The sequence below is a fragment of the Aulonocara sp. 'chitande type north' Nkhata Bay genome, linkage group LG9 (assembly GCF_057382095.1).
Source record: "Aulonocara sp. 'chitande type north' Nkhata Bay isolate Kocher_YH1m ecotype deep benthic linkage group LG9, A_spYH_male_GT1.1, whole genome shotgun sequence".
Taxonomy (NCBI): domain Eukaryota; kingdom Metazoa; phylum Chordata; class Actinopteri; order Cichliformes; family Cichlidae; genus Aulonocara; species Aulonocara sp. 'chitande type north' Nkhata Bay.
Window position 1 is genome coordinate 21,583,027 of NC_141352.1, and position 22,169 is coordinate 21,605,195.

At 39.7% G+C, this 22,169-nt stretch overlaps 2 protein-coding genes across 4 annotated transcripts in view; one reads left to right on the top strand and one right to left on the bottom strand.

Annotated features, from left to right (window-relative positions):
- Positions 1-4,346: 4,346 nt before the first annotated feature.
- Positions 4,347-21,753, bottom strand: mettl4 (methyltransferase 4, N6-adenosine). Its single transcript, XM_086306499.1, has 8 exons — positions 21,061-21,753; positions 17,814-17,879; positions 16,302-16,662; positions 15,964-16,033; positions 14,990-15,164; positions 14,778-14,884; positions 13,936-14,027; positions 4,347-6,819 (listed from the first exon to the last, which is right to left on the bottom strand). The coding sequence occupies exons 1-8, from the start codon at positions 21,289-21,291 to the stop codon at positions 6,602-6,604; spliced, it is 1,320 nt and encodes a 439-aa protein (XP_086162625.1). The 5' UTR covers positions 21,292-21,753; the 3' UTR covers positions 4,347-6,601.
- smchd1 (structural maintenance of chromosomes flexible hinge domain containing 1) overlaps positions 21,479-22,169 on the top strand; it is a 37,715-nt gene continuing 37,024 nt past the window's right edge. For all 3 annotated transcript variants that reach the window (XM_086306496.1, XM_086306498.1, XM_086306497.1), the window contains exon 1: positions 21,479-21,840. In XM_086306496.1, the coding sequence (XP_086162622.1) occupies positions 21,676-21,840 (165 nt within the window). In that variant the 5' untranslated portion in view covers positions 21,479-21,675. The remainder of the gene's footprint in view (positions 21,841-22,169) is intronic.

Below are 22,169 nucleotides of genomic sequence, written 5' to 3' on the forward strand. Positions count from 1 at the left end.
CCTCCTAACTGCCACCTGCTGAGAAGCAAATAAAGCAACATCCAGGTTGTGTTCCTGGAATTAAAAATAACCTTGTTCTGCCATGCCTGGTTACTATGATAATTCAACATGCTGACCCCACAGGCATGTCACAAACACTCACAAGACACAATTAAAAAAGGCAAAGGTTTTGCAGCAACCTGTAAGAGGAAAGGAGACTTTATACACACACATTGAATTTAAAGGGAAAATCTGTTTGGTTATTTCACCCCTTTTTGTTCCGCTTGTGTATTGTGTTAAACAGAAGTTTTGGGTGGTTGTTCAGGATAAAAGTGTGAAATCTTGGAGCAAAAGCATGTTCTTGTAAAATTACAAGCTCCACAGCGTGCCTGGATTTAGCTCTGAAACATGCTCCTCTTTCCTTCTCCTTTCTTCATATGTATATTTAATAGCAGCCGGATATATCCTGTCCCCCTGGGTGGCTTTCAAACACTTCATAAAGTACATGTTACGGTAAATCAGATTAGTCTGCATCCTCATAAATATATTTAAGAAATTCAACGAAACAGTTGTTTTGATTGCTTTCATCTCAAATTTAGAGATAAATGAATCCTTTGAGGAAATGAAATTATCATTTGAATGTGTATCAGAGAGGAAATCAAAGCTCACTACACCGCCTGCATGAGGAACTGCATGAATAAAAAATCATTTGTGTAGTTTAATATCACCATCTCGCTGATTAGTGCCGAGAAGTCAGAGGATATCAAATAAGTGCCCACAATGAAGTAAGTAACAAAAGGAATATCTGCACAAAGAACATGAGAAAAGAGCCCATTCAGTTGAAAAATATCAAGTAGTCGTATCTCTTTGGACCACAGAGCTTTTCTTCAGAAATGTACCGAGATACTTGTGTTGCTTCCATGAATATCAAGAGTATGTGATAATAAATTTATACCTTGGGAATTGTTTCCGTGTCTCCATACTATTCTTCGTATTTCACATTCTCTCTGATGATGCTGACGAAAGTGCTGCTGCTTGTTGGCATCAAATGTTTAGAAGTATGAGCTTCATGAGTGTGTCTAGCAACGCAAGCACAGAGGACGGGGCTGTGGGACTGAGACAGACGAGGAAAGCAGCACCTCTTAGGAAATAATTATCTCTGTCATCCCTCCGCAGCCTCCTGTGGGACAGCTAGCTGTGATGACTGCCAGTTTGCTGCCCGTCTGTCTCTAAACCAAAGACTTTGTTTTTTCCCTCTGTGCGAGGAGTTGTTGACAAAGCTTCTATTTAGAGCAACATTTTTCCTCAACTCTGTCAAAGCAAGGGCTACATGGGAAACGGGTTGCGGTTGATGGTGTGGGACAGCTTGCACACTGGAGAGACTGCAGAAAATGATTTAATACAGCACTTACATTGAGTAAAGTGTATGTTGAAATCAAAAGGTTTCAGTAATAATGGAGACTAAGAGTATCTAATAGTGTTTTAGAGCTGCACAAGCGCTTTCAGGTAGATGTAGCCTTCATGATATCACCCACTGCTTTTGGGCAATCATTTAAATAAGTCAGAAGTTGGAAATTCCGAGTTCCCAGTTGGAATTTCTTTTCTAGAGCACCCTCTCATCTTGGATTTCCCTATTGGACAGTCAGAGTAGACCAACATGCCCCGAGTCAGCAATCCCAGATGGAAGAACTCAGTTAGTAGTACAAATTGTTGAAGTTGTACTACTAATTGAGTTCTTATGTAAACTCTAATGTAAAGAGTAGTAAAACTGTAAAACTGTTTAATTTGTACTACCGTGCACTGAACAGGCTCTCTCCATGAATGTGTATTTTAAAGTGCTAAAACATAAGTATTTTGCTGTATTGCTGATAATACCTTACAATAGCCTTTGGTTGTCATTTTTGTGCCCCGTCTTCTCTCCCTTTCCTCAGTTCTCATGTCTCCCATCAGCACAGCCCAGGGGTCACCACCAGTCCTCATTGAAGCTTTGCCCAAACCACAGAAACCTAAATCTATCTCTATTCCATCCATCATTCTCCTTCAAGAAACATTGTCAAGGATATGGTCCCTGCCAGTGAAAGCTTGTCTATAGGATGTGGTAAAAAATAATGGTGGTCAAGCCACAATATCCTCTTATACTGTATTTCTATGCATGTTCACAGCAAAATATAAAGAAATGAGGGGTGGCTTGAGATGTTTACACAGTGTGTAGCTGCTAGTCATTATTAATTAAACCTTAATAGCAATATCCAGGTGGATATTTAAAAAAAAAAGGACCATCCTTAGAGTTGTTATAAAGGAGAAAATGACCCATAGAGGCCAAAATTGTAATTTGCACCAGGCTGTAAATATGTTTTTTAATGGTTCAAAGTTAGGCATTTAAACATGGGGATCTATAGGGACTGTTTTGCTATTTGAAATCAGTCCCCAGTGGTTATTAAAGGAACTGTAGTTTTAGCACCTCTGCCTTGATATGTGTTTTAAGGAGTATTCTAAGGATCGGGATGCATATCGAACACTGATGCCAAATCAGATCAATAATTAGTCTGTGGAAGTCAGGAAGTCGAAAGGAATTTAACTAATGAGTCACCAGTTTATCGACAGTCTTAATATTTTTTTTCCTAATTCAACCAGAGTGTAAATTATAGCAAAGAAACACAGTAAAAGATTATTTTGGACCATAACAAATCAAAACCGGTAAATGTCATTTAAAGGTAAAGTTTCATTTTAAAGGTCATCCATACTAATGCAGTATTGTCTCAATAGTGCTTTTAGTAGAAAAAGAAAAAAATCATAATTAACAGAAAACCAAACATTTTAATTCTCCTATTCTGATACAAAGGTACTCGAGCAGTAGCTGTTGTTGTTACTAGCCGAACCAATACATGATTCAATACTACTGTCATTACTATTACTACTACTACTGTATCTATAAGTACTGTTTAGTACATTATTACACAAATTCCCACAAAGCAACAATGGCGAGCGGCGAGGTCATAGTCAATTTGCTGTAAAGCTCCAGTGTGTTATCCTCAGACTTCACTTTTCAAATGGGCTACCAATACAGCAAAACATATCAGCAGACTGGGGTTGTTTTTGAGGATTTGAAACAAAAACTTTCTTTTTTTTCCCTTGGCTTTAATAGAGGAACAGGAGAAGCTGGAGGAAGAAGGGGTGACAAGGTCTTTGTTCTGGTGCTTCATCTTGAGTTTGACAGGACACGCTCATTTCACCGGCGCCTGTAAGAGAGATGATGACTGTGGTGACTTCATTCAGCAGCACATGGCAGGCTTTTAGAGACCGACTGCATCCAGGATGACAGCTTCTATTCAAAAAGCAAGTAATGAGAGGAGGTAAAGGGAGGAAACAACAGATGTCTTAGACAGTGACAGTGTGATACAGTAAAGGTACACTTCAGTCAGCTTCATTTATCATCTGTTCATCTATATTTTCTTTTGCTTTACGTCTTTGCACTTTCCTTCAGTGGTTATAAGTAAAAAGAACACCAAAGACCACTTAAACCCTTTACAAATAAAGTAAAATGTGTGTGAGTCTTGATCAGACTGAAGGATGATGCGTCACACACTCTTTGTGTTTGTGACATGCCTGATTGTGAGAGCTGATGGCAGGTTTGATCTATGTTGGCTGTTTAAAATAAAGAGAAATCCTTGGAGACCTGAATTACACTATTGAGTAGCTCTTCACCTTCAACCTCACAAAACTCATTTATGTTAATGTTTCACTTTACTTTAGTTTAAGGAGTAATCCTTGTATTACATAGATATATTCATAACTTTTATAAAACCTCATTTCTCAAGAAGAGCTGATGTACAAGTGCAACACCTTGTTGAGTTAAAATATGACATTTAAATGCTTTATGCAGGTTATACAATAACCTCTTTCCCATTACCATTTAAAAAAAAACTATCTCAATAAACTTTAATGCAGATATCTAGTGGTCAGTTGTAGCTCATAAAGTTTGGATACTATCGGGAGTACCTTCAGGAGAAAGGCGAAAGTCACCCAGCCTGCAGTACAGACGGACAGATGAATGATGCGGTTCAATGTTCTACTCATTAAAATACTTTTGACCTTTAAAGGCAGCTTGTGTAGGGGAGAGCTGTGTGCCATGATTTATGAATTCTGAACACATTTTAATGACCATTAAATCCCTGTGATTTTTACTTTGCACAATAATCGGCTAACACAACAAAAAACACTTTTCAGCTTGTCTTTTCATTTTGAAACTGGGGGTTTTGGAGCGCTTGAATGTAACTGTACCTATCTCTAAAGTGCTTTGTGTTATAGGCTTGACAAAAATGTGATGTGGTAGTCAACACAAAAAGGCCCAGACATTTTTCATAGTGTGTTTTCTAAAAAAAATGCATTTATTTATCACAGTTCATGGACTACATACTAAACTTTAGGGATAGAAACACAGTATCGATCCTGTTGCACTAACATCGATCTGATACCAATATCAAAGTTGGTATTGAAACGATCGATATTTGGATCGATCCGCCAACCTCTACTGTCAACAGGTCAGCAAACAGTGTTAAGAAAAAAGAAAACAGTATGTCAGCATGTTCTCAATTCAAGTTTTAAAAAATGCTTAGTTTAAGACACACAAAGGTGGTAACAGAAAATTTACATCTTTCAACAGTGGCAGGAGTTATGAGTCATATTAATATGGACCTTCTGGTTACATGTGCACCATGTTTAATGTTAAACAGCTTTACTTATTTTGAGTAACACCTTAAAACAGTCCCAAAAACTGTAGTTCCTCCAATGACCACAAGAGACTGGCTCTAAAACACACAGAGTTTAAAAGATGGCTGCAGCCACACTTTGATTTGTAAAGTCCCGTCATTGAGCTTTGAGCTGTGGGATTTTCATGTTGCCATCTTAGGGATTTGAAACCAGGTATGACAAGTGAGCGGTTAATCTGACTGTGAAACTGCATGGTCATTGGTAAACAAGTTATTATCTAATGAGCAGATCTGGGATAATCTTCCTTTGTCATGCTTAAAATGACCAAAATGTGGAAAATGTTTAAGTTAATTGGTTAATATTTTTTGACTAAGACCTGAAAGTCATGAGCAAAGAGGGAAACGGGGCTGTTTTTTACATAGATTTCTATAGGACCAGAGCAGGGTGTCGAACTCCAGACCTCGAGGGCCAGTGTCCTGCAGGATTTAGATCTCACTCTGGGTCAACAAACCTGAATCAAATGATTAGTTCATTACCAGGCTTCTGGAGAACTTCGAGACATGTTAAGGAGGTCATTTAGCCATTTAAATCAGCTGTGTTGGAGCAAGGATGCATCTAACCTGTAGGACACTGGCCCTCGAGGCCTGGCGTTCCCCCAGGGTGGATGTGAAAACAATGCAGGGTCAAAGCATTTCGATGCTGACATCACTTTTCAGATCTGAAAGCTAATTCTATGTTTTCTATCTGTTCATGCACCAAAAGTAAGTCAGTTCCCATATAATCCCACGTTGTACAAAACCTTAAATGCCCAACTTTACAAGGTAAATAGGCACTTTAACAACGTAATATAAAAACTGGCTTTGGTCACTATAGTTAATGGCTACCATACTTGGCAATACTCAACATGTACCTGCACCATCGATTCATCCCATCTTCAAAATCAGCACTTCACCCTCTTATTCAAATATGCAAATATCCGAACATGCTCACTTCTATTACTCACTTCAATCTATTAAAATGTTAAGATCCACAAAACAGGACTTCACAAATAAATGGATGATGCCACTGTGACATACAGTGTAAGGAATACACTAATGTGCCCGTGTGTGTTATAGACTCAAAGGTAGAGAACTTGACAAGGTGATGTATACGTAATCCTGCAGAAGACACGGTCTGGCTTCATTAGCTGTGATGTGCACGCTGCTGCAGTGGCCATAACTCATCCTGATCTGTCTCAAAGACAGCGGCGTTCATCCAAATGCAGACACCAACAAACTCATTAGAGAGTCAACAGGAAAAGGCAGGTTAGCTGGTTAGAAGTGTGACATGGGACGAGTTCATCTTTCATTGAAAAATGAGGAAGGATTCAGCGACAAATGATCCAATGATAGAACCGGTTGCCGTTGACAGGGCAAAAGGCAGAGTGAAGGAGACATCAGTGGCTTGTTCGTGTGAAAAACTTTAAAGGATAAGCAACCCAGCATGCATTCACTATGAAAGTGTTTCTTCTTTGAAATTCAGCTCAAAACAGCATAAAATAAGTAAAAATAGAAATACTTTGATCATCCTTAAGACGCACAATGTGCCAAACATTACTAAAAAGGCAAATAAAAAAAACAAAAGTGTTGTTTATCTGATTGCAGCGTGGGAAGCTGGGTTCAAAACAGCTGCACTGAAAAGCACTTTCATCTCTCCAGCTGCCTCATCAGACTTGTGTTTCGCTACCTTAAAAATGCACACAGACCAAAAAAAAGAAATCAAAGGTCCCACATGCATGACGAGCACAGATCAAAAGGAACTGGTAGAGAAACATTTTGGCGCTGAATCACCGTTAAATACAAACTAAATTACTGATCTAACAGGTGTCAGAGGTCAGTCACAGGCTCACAGTGGAGGGACACCGGTCAGGAGGTCAGGTTTTCCCAGGTGAATCGAACCCTTGTGCTTGTTTTTCTTTGGCTGTGCAGTCATCCTCAGCTTCTGCTTTTTCATCTACAGGTGTCAAATTGAAATAGCTAACGTGCTGGAATTTGAGCACTTCATTGCCCCAGCTGGTCCATCCTGGTTGAAGACTTCTTGCAAACAGCTCCAAGCACTTGGCGTCAGCTCCAATGTATGGCTTCAGTACCTCTGTGAAGGGAAAGCAATGAGGGAGAGTTATTATTGCATATTATAAGGCTTTCGGTGTCTGCCCTGTTATTTACAGTCCTCACTGTGCAAACTGGAAAATACTCCTTTCATATTTCACCTGGAGATCTAACAAACCTGAAGTTTCACACCTATGATGTGAAACCTAAACTAAACAATCTCACCTACCAGCCTACATATCTCTGCTATAGTATGTACAGCATCACAATTACATGTGGCCAAAATTACAAAAGACAACACACAACTTTAATGTCAGCTGAAATACGTCAAAACACACTCACATGGCAACTTCTACCACTTCCAAACAATAGGGTAGTGTTGTATTTGCTGAGAGGCTACAGCCTCCCGAACAGAGCTTTCTCAAAGGTGAACTCTGACCTACGAATGCGTAAAGCCAGTCTGAGATCGTAGTAGGAAATGCATGTTTGAAAGCATCCATTGTATGGGACTGAGGAGAAGTGAGGGGAAAGTGGAGATGTGGCGATACCGCTTTATCCCTCAACATGAAATACTGTGCGTAAGTGTTGAGCCATCCCTCATTTCTTTAGATTTTTCTAGGAAAACGGGAAAAAAGTATATAAAGTAAAACAGTGTACAGTTTGAACCAGTTTAAAAGTCTTGAACACAGCATGACCTCTGTCAGATAAACTTTCTTGTAATTTGTAGCTAGTCTTCAAGAATAATTCTCCAGGTTTCTTTGAAGGACATTCAAATCTCTTCTTTGGATCTTGGCTGCCTTTTGTTCCATTCAAAATCCAACATTACTTGTCTTTGTTCATAGTTCCATCAATTTTGACAAGATCAGCAACACCACTGTTTGAAACGCAGCTCTCTCCTGATCTCCTCCTTACAATGACTTAATCCAAATATTTCAAATGCGGATTCATCGCTGAAACCTGTTGCCACTGAATTTCATCCCAGCTTTTGCGTAATTATCTTTACAGGTTTTCTTATATACCTCTCTTACAACAAGCCAGTATGTCAGCACACACATGCCTGTAGCAAGACACTTAGTACTTAAAATTAAAGCTTCAGTGGCTCTTGAGTTCCCTATATTTAAAATATATTACCTTCAATTTACTATAAAAGGATGTGACAAGCTGTAAACCTTGTGTCTTTGCCTCTCTACATGGTGGCTGTGGTGAAGTGGATTTGAACCTAGCTCCTCCAGTCAAATGTCCTAACACAAGCTACAGAACCCACATGACTTCCTATGGATCCATCAGTGTGCAGATGTGAGCCATTGACAAAAGAGCTCAAATTTTAAAACTTCTACATTCTACATGAGTTCAATGATATATGAATTAGCCAGTATAACCCATTGTTATCAGTGCTATTGATTATGTTAGCTGTTAATGTCTATTATAATCAGGAAATGTTGGATTATGTAAAACGACTTTAGTGGTTGTGTGAGAAGAACATGTAAATCTCATACTGACTAAACTCATTGATTTTAAAATGGTTGCTTTAAAGATGGAAACCAAGTCTGTGGCCACCACCTTTAAAAAATAGCAAGAAAAAGTCAGTCAATTCACATTAATTCACTTCACCTATCACCATGACCCTGCTAACTGCATTTCTTTGGACTGTGGAGGAAACTGGAGTAAGTACCCAGACAGAAACCATGGAAACACAGGGGAAACATGCCAACGCCATGCAGAAAGGCCCCACCCAGATGTTAGACTTACACCTCCTTGCTGTGAGGCAACAGTGCTAATTACTGCCCAGCATCGTAGATCATAGAAGTTGATGGTTTTGCACCTCAACCTTCACACCGTCAACTATGGTTACGAACTCTGAGTAGGGACCAAAAGAATGAAACAATCGGTACAAGTGGCAGAAATTAGCTTTCTCTGAAGAGTGGCTGGCCTCTCGCTTAAGAGATAGGGTGAGGAGTTCAGTCATTTGGGAGGAGCTCACAGAAGAGCTGCTACTCCTTCACATCAAAAGGAGCCAAATGAGATGATAAGGGCATCTGATTAGACACTTCCTAGGTGAGGTGTTTTCAGCATATTCTACTGGTAGAAGGCTCCGGGGTAGACCCAGGACCCGCTGAAGAATTATGTCTCTGGACTGGTTTGAGAAAGCCTCGGTGGCCACTCGGTGGATAAGCTGGAGGAGGTGGCCAGTAAGAGGGAGGTTTGGGTGTCTCCACTTAGAATGCTGCTGTTTCCATGACGCAACTCAAGATAAACAGTGATGGATGGATGGAGGACAATTTTTTCTAGCCACGTGAATATTTCCATCCATTTTCACTCTGGTGTGCTTTGTAATATATAAATAAAGTTATGAAAATATGTACATAATCATTTTAATATTGACATTTCTTTTATACCCCAAACTGTTTTTTACCTCAACTAAATGAAACAGTGAGTAAAAGTAAGTCCAAACAATGCATCTCAAACAGCTGACTTATACCACCACCACTCTTTCTTATGAAGACTCTCGGTGCTGTTTTAAAGGGTAAATAGTTTAACCACTGAACAATGAGGCGTTCTTCTCAGTGAGCCCACTGGCTGGTATTAGACAGAACCTACTAGAGACATCTATAGGGCCTATAAGAGATGTTCAGCTGGGTAACAACTTCTAAATTGAGTGCATTTAATAGGATATTTCAAAAGAAGTTCATTTTTTCTAATGTTTTGCACTTAATTTACACGTATATGTCACTGTTACATTAATGTAAACTAGTGCTTTTCTGTGTGATTGAAAAATCAAAACTTTGCCTGTTTCCCTGTAATAGGCAGAGGACAGAGCTGGCAGTTTCCCAGCTCCTTCACGCCATAGCACTGATTTTTCTGTGTGGAGACTGCCAGTGACCTTGGCTCTATAAGGAATGATATTCCAGGAGAGGCACACCTGACAGATACGTATCACTTCCTCTGCCCCTTTGTTACTCTGTCTGCTCTTGTGCATTCTCAAACCACCCTGACACTTGCCTCAGCCAACACTCACGGAGTTAATGAGCTCAAAAGCCAGATCCCCAAACCGATCCTGCCGAATGTGCTGTCCCGCATTTTTTTCTTCCTATGCACGTCAGAGAGAGAGACAGTCACGGTGAGGAAAGGCCAAACATGCAGCTCTGCAAGTAATTCAGCTCCTATCGGTGACTCAGCTTTCAAAGTTGAATACAGAATAAAAGGTCTAATTATCCTACCTTTAAAATGGGACAGTGTATCAAACTTCTGCCAAGAATAACCCGAGGCAAAGGACGGTGTTATTTCACTTCTCTCCTGACACTTTCGCTGTTAGATATTCTTCCTTGCAGACTTCCCAAATCCTCATCAGGATTAACCAAGCAAAACCAAACTGATTCTTCTTCATTAGCTCCCTTACATTGTAACAACTAATGTCCTTGGTCTCCATTATGATTCCTCAATATGCTGTTCAGCCACACTGTGTTTATATTCTACTTATTTATGAATAAAATATCATCAACATAATCATGGAATTGACTACTATTAAGATATTAATTTCAGATATTAATTTGTGGCATCCCACTGGGTTTGGCTTTGGAACCATGTTGCTTTTTATTCATATATTGATACATAATTGCAAGAAAATACATAATAACATAAAAAAAAGTTACTAACAGATATTTTTTCCATTTGTTTTTACTACACCCAATTAAATAACTAGTGTCTTGACACAAAGTGCTATAAGTTAGACTATTTTTATGTCCGTTACCAACAAGAAGCTGTTCCCTATTGTTACATTGTTTCTAAAGAAGATAAGAATTGAATCCAAACCCTTCATTTCAAGCATGTTTTTAACAAGTTTCATTTATGTGTCATCTGTGTTGCAGACGATGTAGCCAAGCATACACTGACCAGACACCTTGCTACTACAATGGAGCCCTTTTTACTTCAGCGCTGGCTGAATTCTTTGTGGCACAGATTCAACAAGAAGCTGAAAACATCCCTGAGATTTTGGTCCATATTGACATGACAACATCACACAGCAGCTGCACAATTTGTTGACCTGATGTGAATCTCCTGTTCCACCTTATCCCAAAGTTGCTCTGTTGGATTGATATCTGAGAATGTGGAGGCCTTTTACTTACAGTGAACTCAGTGTCGTGTTCAATTTGAGATGATTTGAGCTTTGTGATATGGCACAATATCCTGCTGGAAGCAGCAATCAGGGGATGGGTAATCTCTAGTCATAAAGGGACGGACACGGTCAGCAAAAACACAGCAGTAGGCAGCAGTAGGCCCCTTAATACCAATGCACAGTTGCTATTAAGGGGCCTAAAATGTGCCAGGAAAATATTCCCCATACATTTACAGCACCACCATGACCTGTAATGTTCATACAAGGCAGGATGGATCCATGCCATCGTATTGTTTAAGCCAAATTCTGACCCTACCGTGTGAATGTTGCAGCAAAAGTCATAACTCATCAAACCAAGCAACGTTTTTCCAATCTTCTATTTTCTGATTTTGATGAGCCCGTGTGAACTGTAGCCTCAGTTTCCTGTTCTTAGATGACAGCAGTGACACTCCTCTGACCTCTGGTATCAACAAGGCATTTTCACCCAGAGAGCTGCCACTCATTGGATATGTTCTGTTTTTCGTACCATTCTCTTTAAAACCTAGAGATGGTTGTGTGGAAAAATCCCAGTAAATCAGCAGTTTCTGAAATACTCAGACCAACATCAATCCCACGATCAAAGTCACTTTAAATGATTTTTCTTCTCTATTCTGCTGCTCAGTTTGAACTTCAGCAGGTCGTCTTGACCATGTCTACATGCATAAAATACACTGAGTTGTTACTATATGACCTGTTGATTTGATATTTGCATTAACACGTAGTTAGCTGAAAATGGCACATGCGCAGTAAGGTGATTCCACTAGTAATATTAGAGCCCAAAATTTAGTATGATCCATAAAGAGTAATACGTTAAACGCAGTAGCTTTCGTATCTGTCACTCCCTGGTTGTGACAGTTGGTGACAAGCAGGTGAAGAGTCGTTTATTTCCCCTTAAGTAAAAAAGCAAAAGAAGAGCAAATATTTGACTCCAAATTAAAGACCAGCGCTCCCCTGTATCTCCTGGTTGTAATCTCCTGATATTTAAGGTGCGTTTGCAAACATGTTTGCTTTACCAGCTGTATGAAGTTGCCATCTGCCATAACCAAATGAAAAAAAGCACATTTTATTAACATGTAAGCTCATCCATGTAAATATTCTGTACTGAAAAACAGAGACAGCAGCATGTTTACGTGATGTACTTCAGGTTCACAGCCTCGCAGAGCTAAAAAACTATGCAAAATGTCACACAGATTGCTCTCAGTGAGCCACACCCCAATTTAAAGCAATTTGATAACACAACTGGTAGTGTGCCTTTTCTTGAATATTAGGCACAGCTACTAAGGTGCCAATTAAAATCCCAAATTGGGAAGGGATTCTCATAAGTTTTGAAATTGCAGGGGGGCCTAATTAATAAAAAACACATGTCTTGTCTTTCAGAGAAGCTCGAACCATTTTTTTTCTGCAGTGTGACCATCTGGCAAAGACGTTTTGTACCCATAGCGGAGTAATGGTGTCCCTTATCTCTCCATAGCAACCAAGTATGTCAGTGATATGAGCCCCATCTGAGTCGGGGAACAGAAGTGGGTCAGACTTTCTCAACACGCTATCAAGGCTGCTCACATGCTGACATGCTACATGAAAGAAAAAGTACAGCAGAATTACCGGGGTGACATTTTGAACTGAAAAAAAAGAGGAAGCTCAGGTTGGTTAATACCAAAGGTGTTGAGATTTCTAGCAGTTGCATAATCTATTGTAGGTGTGAAGAAAAGGAAAAACTCATCCCTTAAGCCTCTAGGTGTTAACTTATCATCTCAAATGGCTAAATGAAAAGAAATTATCTGCTTTGGTTGGCATCTCCGCAAGAGTTGGCAAAACCTTTCCCAAGATTTCACTACACATTGCACCGTCACATCTGAGACACACCCACATCCAACGGCGCTTTCACACCTCGTGTAGAATAACAGAGCGTGCATAGCAGCTAGAGTTGTAACACAGCGTAGATGCTGCTCATTCTGGTCATTTAGTAGTACTACTTTGTATGCAATGCAGTAGAAAAAAATGCAACACATTTTCTATATGCGGTCAACATTTTTTAAAGTATAACTAGATCTATGATTGGTGTTTTTCCAAGTTCATATATTCCAAGTTATAAAAATCCTCCACAGCAGCAAATAACAAACAAACCAATTCTGATTAAACCTGCTGAGAGGCTTTGCCACAAACACAGAATCACACATGTAGACAGAACACAAATTGTATCCTAATCTGCTTAATCTCTATGGCATCACAGATTCGCAAAAGCAATCATTATGATTTAAATCTTTATTTTCACAATACTGAACTAGTGCCATGAGACAGAGGCGTTTCTGTGCTGCTGAGAGGGCGCCAGCAAACACTGGCCGTGTTTTGCTCTCCATACTGCACAATAATAAATCGCGTTCCCCTGAGAGGGAGTGAGATGACGTCAAGCCTCTCTTTTTCATAGTCTCTGCATATTCATTGTCAAGGTCTTACATTGATTCTAAGAAGCAGAGTGGGTGCTGGAATCAAGGTTTAACCCAATCAGTGCAAACAGGACAAAACTGAAATGTGAGCAGTAGAAGTGCCCGCTCTGACGAGCCAGTCCTGTCAGAGGTTGATGATTTAATGAATTTAAGTGTAGTTATGAGCTGAAGCAGTATTTTCTCCTCCAATCTGCAGACATTTTGAAAAGACCAAAGTTTTTTCGCAGTGGATAACAAATTCATTCATAAAATTGTGTGGCTGTAAAAGTAAAGTGATGAATCTGTAGTTAATTCTCTTCCTTTACAAAAAAAACACATTGTGGGTGTTTTAAATTCAAGAGCTGCAATTACTGCTATTAACATCAGGATGTTCTATTTCATACATGAACTGAAGAATATACTGAAGAATATACTGACGAAGCGACGTACACACACACACACACACACTTGTGATAGCAGAATTCAGAGCTTATCACTCAAGTTGTGTATCAAGGTAACGATCATTGATGTGACACTATTGCCCTCTGGTGGCAAAGACACTACACTGTACTTGAATATTCACCTGACAGCGAAGGCTTCTGAGAGTGCAGAGCTGATGGGACACTGACAATCAAACGCTGATCCTCCACAGGCACCTCTGATGTCTCTGAGGGGCTGAAAGAGGGTACACAAGTCTGTCAGCATAAATATGATTTGGAAAGCTGAAGAAATAAAGGAGGCCATCTATGCGAACAACCGTCACTGAACAGAGGTGGTGGCTTACGACACCAGCTATCATCTCCTCCCAGGCATTTCAACCCCCACTCACACCTTGCCTCAGGTGACCTAGATAGTTCACCTGATCGTGGTGTGGGACAATGTCTTACAGAGGTTTCACACCTTAGTCTCGATGGCGGTAATGACCACGCCTTTTTTCACACTTTGGTTCATGCGACACCTTTAGTGTGTCAGCGACCCTCAGAACCACGTCCAAGGGGACAAACTCCACTAAGGGTCAAATACCTTGGACTCTCCATCAGTTTGGAGCTGAAAAAAACTCTTGGATGAGAAGGAAAATGTGTTCAAGGGTCTAAAAAAGTAATTCTGCTCTCCTTCAAACACTCAACACTACCATGACCTGGATGACTGAGAAACTATGATTTATATATCCAGTCCTGCAAAAGTCTTGAGTCAGTCCTCATTTCTCCATATTATGGTCTGATGAAATGAAGAAGAAGTTGCCTGAGGAGCTATTCCTGAGGATTAGAACTGACAAGAAAGCTCATCTAAGAGCTTATCTTTTCAAGCTCGTTAGAATTGTACAAACTCAGTTTTTGCCTCATACACTCTATTTTGCTTTATGTTTTCACACATTTTTGCACGGTACAATATGGAATTTAAAGATGAAACTCAAACATTTCACACCTCTCTGAGATATCAGCAGAGCAACGATATCGGCCCAGGACAAAGACTTCATATGGTTTCTTGTGTGGTGAGTCTAGCGGAAACACAAATTGCCCAAATGTGGTGACCTGAGGAGAAATAGCATCGTCTTAAAAACACTTGGATTGACATTAGCAGGTAATGCTTCCAGTTCTTAAACAATTAATCGGTTGAAAGTTCTGTATTATCTGTACCTTGACCCAGAACCATTCAGCCACAACTTCTACGCCCCAATGTGGATACAGCTCATCACGGACAAAACGCAGGTGGCTTGGCCGGTTTGTCACCCAGGTCACCACTAAACAGTTTGGAGATGCCAGCAGGGGAATAGGGAGCCGCTTTAGCTGGGATGAGGGCAACGAGCCGTATCTTCAGTGAGAAAATTGATATAGTCAGTGTAAATTTCTCAACTGTGGGATAATAAAGGTTTATTCTATTCTATTCTAAATACAATGCCCATTACTTTTCTTTATTTTCTAGCCATTTTCGCTTCTTCAACCAGTTTTTGTCTGGTGCCACCATCAGGCTGAAATCTGAAGATTCAGAGTGATTAACCTTTACAAGTTTAATGAGTTATGTGAACTTTTCAGGTCATGTTTTTTGCAAATTTAGTGAGAAAGCTTCACATTTGCTGTATGCACAAACAGTTTTGGTTCACAGATGATACATTTTTCTGACTCTAGTGATTGAATGACTTCTTCTTTATAATCACTGTGAGTAATTTTGATAGAAATGTATAAAAAGGATTAGCTGGATTGTCAGGACATTTGTTATGCATTAGGCATCTCATGTTGCCGTGATTATTAATTCTTATAATGCTGATATTTCCTTACGTTATGGCTTTAGGCAGCTTTTTTCTTAGAGGACACTGAATGCTTTGAGCTCTTGAGGCCTCAAAATCCTTTACATAAAACAGACTGGGATGAAAATATCTCTTTGATTAATATCCATGGTAACACCATAATATTTTACAGTACGGGGACATGTGCAAACATAACTATAAACCACTGGACTTTATCAGTTTCTTTTCTTAGAAGCTCTCTTATTTGTTCTTCTTATTCACCCTGCTTTATATGCTCTTGTAACATGTAAATTTCATACCCAGAAATCTATAAAGTTTTATCCTCTTTTGCTTCAGTCCTCCAAAAGTACTTGAATACTGAATTACCTGCGACTTCTTTTCACAGACTTGTTTTCCCATGGTGGATCCATAACGATTAGGTCGAACCTTGTTCCGTCTGTGTGAGAAACAAGCAAAGAATGTCAGGCTGTGAAACAACAAACAAGATCTCTCTTGAGACGATGAGAAATTACACTGAGCCATACCACAGTTATTTACAACACTTAAGTTCAGGGAAGAGTCCCCGTGTTTTTGCCTCACACAAAGATAAACTTTTGCCTTTCAAATAATGGTATCACAAGCACAAAAAAAAACTTTTTAATAACCTTTGTTTCAGTTAACATTTCTTTCTAGTTCACATGCACTGCTCCCAGTGTTTTACTCACAGTGGACTAATGGTTGTATCCTCGTGAAATCAGACAGCAGGAAAGCCGTGTGGGGGGGTATTACATACTCCTCTCCCATCACCGTAACCACGGTAGCCCAGTCCGCCTTGTTCTCTGTCACCTGAGAGAACAAGTCGACGTGAGACGTACAGCCATCCTCGCCAACAAGTAACTGAGCGCCCCGTTCCTGCTCCTCATCCTCCACCAGAGGGAGATCTTTAGCCATTTCACAAAGAGCAGCGAGGTTGCACTCCTGTGAAGGAAGAGGCTCTTTGTCCACGTTTGTCTGTCCATTCAGATAGCCGAGCGGTTGTGCAGAATCCACCAAGTACTTGGTTCCCTCCAGAATAACAGACTTTATCTGCGTCATGGCACATAACAGAGATTATTTAGTCTGAATACTAAACCAGCTTCTTACCTCTAATATTTTAAACTTGGATGAATGCACAATAACTTGAAACAAAGCTCCACTGATTGAAAGTGTTGGAGATAAAAGTCAATGCAGCAGTTGTAGAGATGTTGTCTTTTAATTATTTTATAATGCCTCAAAAATGGACATCTCACAAAAGTGCATACTTCTTAATCTTTCAATTTAGTTGTTCTCAGTCCCATCACCATAGATGGATCAAATGAAGCACCTTTAGTCTGCCTTTAAAAACATTTGTAAAAGGAGGGGTCGTCCTAAAGAGCTCCCTGAATTTGGGCGTGCTGATGTAATTGGATGTAACTGTTGCAATAGGTCAGCTTGTGAAATGTCTTTCCTCCTAGATATTCCACAATCGATTATAAGTGGAAGCATAAAAGAATGCATAAAAGTTGCCAACACTCTGCGGACTGAATAACTGCTAGTTCCAAACCTCCTCTGGCATTAACATCAGCATGAAATATGTGGACAAAGAGCTTCAACACTTTGTCCATGTAGTGCTCTTCAGCCCATATCTGTGCACTGGCATATTGAAATTCTCTAACAATATGACTTTTAACTAAAATGACTTATTTTAAAATGAAAACTATAATCCAAGTATAAATAACGTTTACTTTATCACAAAGTGACATTGTGATGTCATGTTTTGAGTTATAAATCATAACACATTACAATAAAAAGGTCTGTTTCATTGTTATGTTTGTTATGGATGGTGTATTATTGTGTAGATAAAAAACAAATAACACTAAGCCATATATAAATCAGATATTTAAAAGAAGCATTAATGAATAAATTAACAACAATCATACTGCTAATAATCGACTTATATGAATAAAAGTGTGATCTATTACATTGGCTCAAACAGGACGATTCTGTGGATAACTGTATCAGTCAGTTTGACACGTAAGTTTACACTTTGACCACTTTTTCCATAGACTTCTTGTGACTCTGATTATCCCCAATCATTTTTTCTCTTTGTGATGCTTTAACTTCAGTGGGGCAATACAGTCCCTGCAAGAACAAATCTATTGACAGATGACAGATTATATCTTATTTGTAGTTCAGGCTCAGAATAAGTATCAGCCTACCTTCTCGTGAAAGACCAGTGAATCAATTTCCCCTTGGTTGAGTTCATGGTGTTTTCGTTTCCTTTTCTGTAAGTCAAATTGATGAAGTGATAAAGAGTAAGTACAACAAAGAGCAAAATGATCATGGTATTGTTCTTTACAGCTCCAACCAAGCAAGCAGTAGCACCACTGTAATCCACTGTGTCAAACTCTAAAGTAAATTCTACTGATCTGGCATTAAACTGAGCTGACAGAGTTAAGTTTTACATGTCTGTCATTTTAATATTTAAACAAATATCAGTGGTGCTGAAATAAGCAGAATAACTTTGTGCAAGTCTGTTTGCAGATTTTATGTGAGTTAAAATATATCCAATCAGTCTGGATTCTTCATTATTGTAAGTCACCATAAAAGTAGCAGGTATAAAATGCTACTTTTTAAATGTATTTTTCTGCTTCAGTGTCAGGATCCTTGGTTTACTTGCTTGCTCACTGTTGCATGTTACTGGACTGCTTGATAAGAACAACGTGAAAATGCATTAATGTATTAGCAACTCCTGAGCTTTAAGTTCACTATGGTTAAGAGAGTTCCTTATTAACTTTTACAACACATCAGTATTTTATGTCCCACATAACAGAAAACACGATCACGACAATAGAAACCAACCTTTTGGCACAACCAGGTAGGTTTGTTGGGTGTGAACAGGAATGTCCTCAGAGCCTGACATAATGACCACTGACAAAACTGATGTCAGTACTAGTACATGACATAAAACTAGTACTTATGTCATGTGACACATGCCACACTCAACCTCCTTCTTAAAGTGAAGAGTGAAAAAGCTTTCAATAGGAGCTGGCTGTTGAATGGAGGATATATAATATAAGATAGAATGAAATAAGAAATGATCAAGAAACCTTATATGTCTCTCACAAAGATGCCAGATGCCACTGAATGTGGGCTGAGTGGGAAATCTACCCTGTTAAAGAGGAAACTGTGGAAGAGAACCAGTGAGATGTTATCTGCAGAGCTATCCTGCAAAAAAAATAGTAATCCCTGCAGCAGATGATCCTGCCAGGTGAATGTCAACATGCTACAGGTGCTGTAGGCGAACTGTTTGACAGCTGAGTATCTTTTTGGTCTTAAAAGTGCTTATTGTCAAGTGCCTTTTGGTATTGCAGGTATGGCTTGTGCTTACGTGTTGAATTACATTGCATCGGGCTTCTTGGAGCCCCTGGTAGAGGTGACTGTCATGCTGTTACAGACTATTTGTACAACCTGTATAACCATAGTAAGAGCTTTGTTTGCATTGCCAGTGGCAATTCAGATATGAGTCAGTAATTCTATTCATAACTTTTATGGACAGAATTTCCATCAGTTTGGTGACCTCAGGAACACCTTTCTACTTTCTTTAGATTTGTTTCCTCCTTCTTCAACACGCAATGATGTTCGTGTAGGCTGAAAAGTCCTCTCTGCAGGCTCTCAATAGGCAAGTAGCTATACAAACAGACACAACTGAGGTAGCATCAAGTGAGCATTAAATGAAAAAAGGGGGAATTCAATTTCTGGGTTAGGGAGGAATTGCTGCCCCAAGTGAAGGAGTTTAAGTATCTTGGGGAGCACAAGATAGACAAGACATCACGAACTACAGGAGACCATACCTGCAACTGAGACAAAGACCTGGATGACAAGCTTTGTACTGCAGATTTGAGGGATACATTCATACCCCGCACCCTAAAATACCCCCATCACGACTCTACTATGCCCACCTGAAGATGTGAGCCAGGTCTTCAAGAGACAGAAAACCTGGAAAGCACCAGACACAGAAAGTTTGCATGTGGTTGTTCTAGTTTTGGAGATTCTGTAGCTTGCATCAGGCCCTCCTGTGGGCGCACCTCCTTTAGGATCTGATGCAGATTGTAGTGAAAATGTCTTGATGCATTCTCAATCATCCAGGTAAGTAAATCTCCAAAAGTTGATTCTGTTCATCTGGATGTAGCATTTTCAGTGGGAGAAACGTTTCGTCACTCATCCAAGTGACTTCTTCAGTCTCAGCTGACTGCAGGTTTCCCCAATCGTATAAACAGTACATTTGCATAATGACTGAAACCAGCCCACCGAAGGAACAATGGCCTGGAAGGTGAGTTCCTTAATCTTAATTATGAAAATTCTGATGACCATTGATCAACAACCACTGATCAGTCAGCTGAGACTGAAGAAGTCACCTGGATGAGTGATGAAACATTTCTCCCACTGAAAACGCTACGTTCAGATGAACAGAATCAACTTTTGGAAATTGGAGTGAAAATAAGAGCCAGCTGATCACCACAGGTTTAAGGGGGACATAGGGGATTATGTTTCCCCTGCTAATATGCTAATATCACATTACTGTGTTTCATTAGCCTATCAAACCACATTAGAATACATTGTTATATTTTATCTCCATGTGGTCTGTCTTGAGGCTATGTGACAGAGTGCAATTGGACTCCATAAGTATTAAACCAGGCGTGTCCCAATAGATGGCAAAAACAAGACATATCTGAATGTGTCTGAAAAGGTGGTCTTAAAAGCCGTTAGAAAAGCAAAACAAGTAGTGGGCCCTGAAAATGGCAAAAACAAGAATATGTGTCCTGTCTATATGTGTGTGTGCGTTAATTGACTTCTTCAAAACTTCTAAATCGTACAATGGGGCCCATTCATTCCCTTTTCTATGTGCTGTGGTGGAAGTGCAGATATAGTAGTCAGAAGATGACATAATGCAGTCGGGGTTACTCCAGGCGCATGGGTAACTAAACTTTCACATCCATCACTCTTGGTTGTTGTTGGTTTTGGCACAAAGTGGGACTCTTACTACCGCAAAAACCAGAAGTCCCTGACAATTATAACAAGTAAATATTATTTATTACTTATTTAGTAATATATATAACAGTAAAGTGTAAAGTGTCACTAACCTTTTAGTAAAACAACAACCACAACAACAATAAATAAATAAATAACATTAAAATTTAAATATTTATGCTTTCCCTCATGCCTTATGCACTATATCAACAGATATTTCATGTTTCATTAAAAGGTGTATACTCCTCGTCGTTATAAAGGCAATTCTATCTTTTTACGTCATAAAAATGTGCAAAACTGCCTTCTAGGAATATATATGAACGATTTATTCCCCCAAACACATACATATTCTAGAAATTTTGATTTGATTCATGTGGGAATATGAAAAAAACTTGCACTTTCATGCATCACTTGAGAAAATGCAGCAGCATTTACCTTTGAGGGTTTGCATGTTTTTTTCAGGACCTCCGTGTTCCCTGCATCCACATCTGCTCTGTTATTCTCGTTATAGTAGCTCTTAAAAACCTGGAAGCACTGCCTTTTGAAACTACACTTCAGAGCTGACTTCTGATTCTCTCTCCATCGTATGCACGGCGAATATCCCCGATCGATAAGCGAGCATGAATCCAAAACCCAGCCGAGGCTTCCGTGGAGCACCACGGACATAATTAAAGGGGGTGTTGTTTGAAACCAGACGGGATTTAAGCTCGTGCTTGAGAGCAACCGGACACGTAAGCGCAAACGAGCCTATTTCTTTGAAAATAAAACCGAAACTTGCGCGGCAAAACTCAGTCGTTAACCAACGTAGATCATCGCGGAAGTGGATGACGCAAGTTTTCTGTCCCATATGACGATCCGTAGAAACACCAGCGCTTTACGGATGAAATCGCTACACGAAGGGCAGAGCAGAGGAGTGAGAGGAACGAGTCCCGCGGAAACTACACATACTTTTAATACCAGACCAGACAACGCGGATGTGAGTCTCTCACTCCAGTCTGGACGAGGACGACCGTTCATTTCAGAGTAACGTGAAAAGGCGAAGCGGCGACGATGCTGACTTCTGCCTCCCAGCGTCGGTCTGCAGCAGCTTCCTTGCAGCAGGGAGAGAAGAAAATCCATGTTTACGACCTCCGCTTAGAAACGGAGGCGAAAACCTGCAAGCCGTTTGAAATTGCTGGTTGGGACTTCAACGACTTTCTCCAAGCTCTGCACAAGGTAATGTTGCTACTTTGATTTGAGGTCAAGCTATAAGGGCGAGGTCAGAAAGTTCTTAAATACATTTTCATGGCACTTAGAGCCCAAATGATTGGTTGGCCTACTGCCAGTGTATCAGCCAGCACCATCTTATCATAGGTGTATGCATATGAAGGAATTAATGTCGGTAAAAAAGATGGATTTGGAAACATTGTCACCGGTTTGTCCATCATAAAGACGAGACCGTTATAATTTAGCTGTAAAAAGATCCTCTCCTGTGGAATTCATTGCTGAAACAAAGCGTGTAAACACATACAACATACCTGTAGAGCGTGTAAACAGCCACAAAA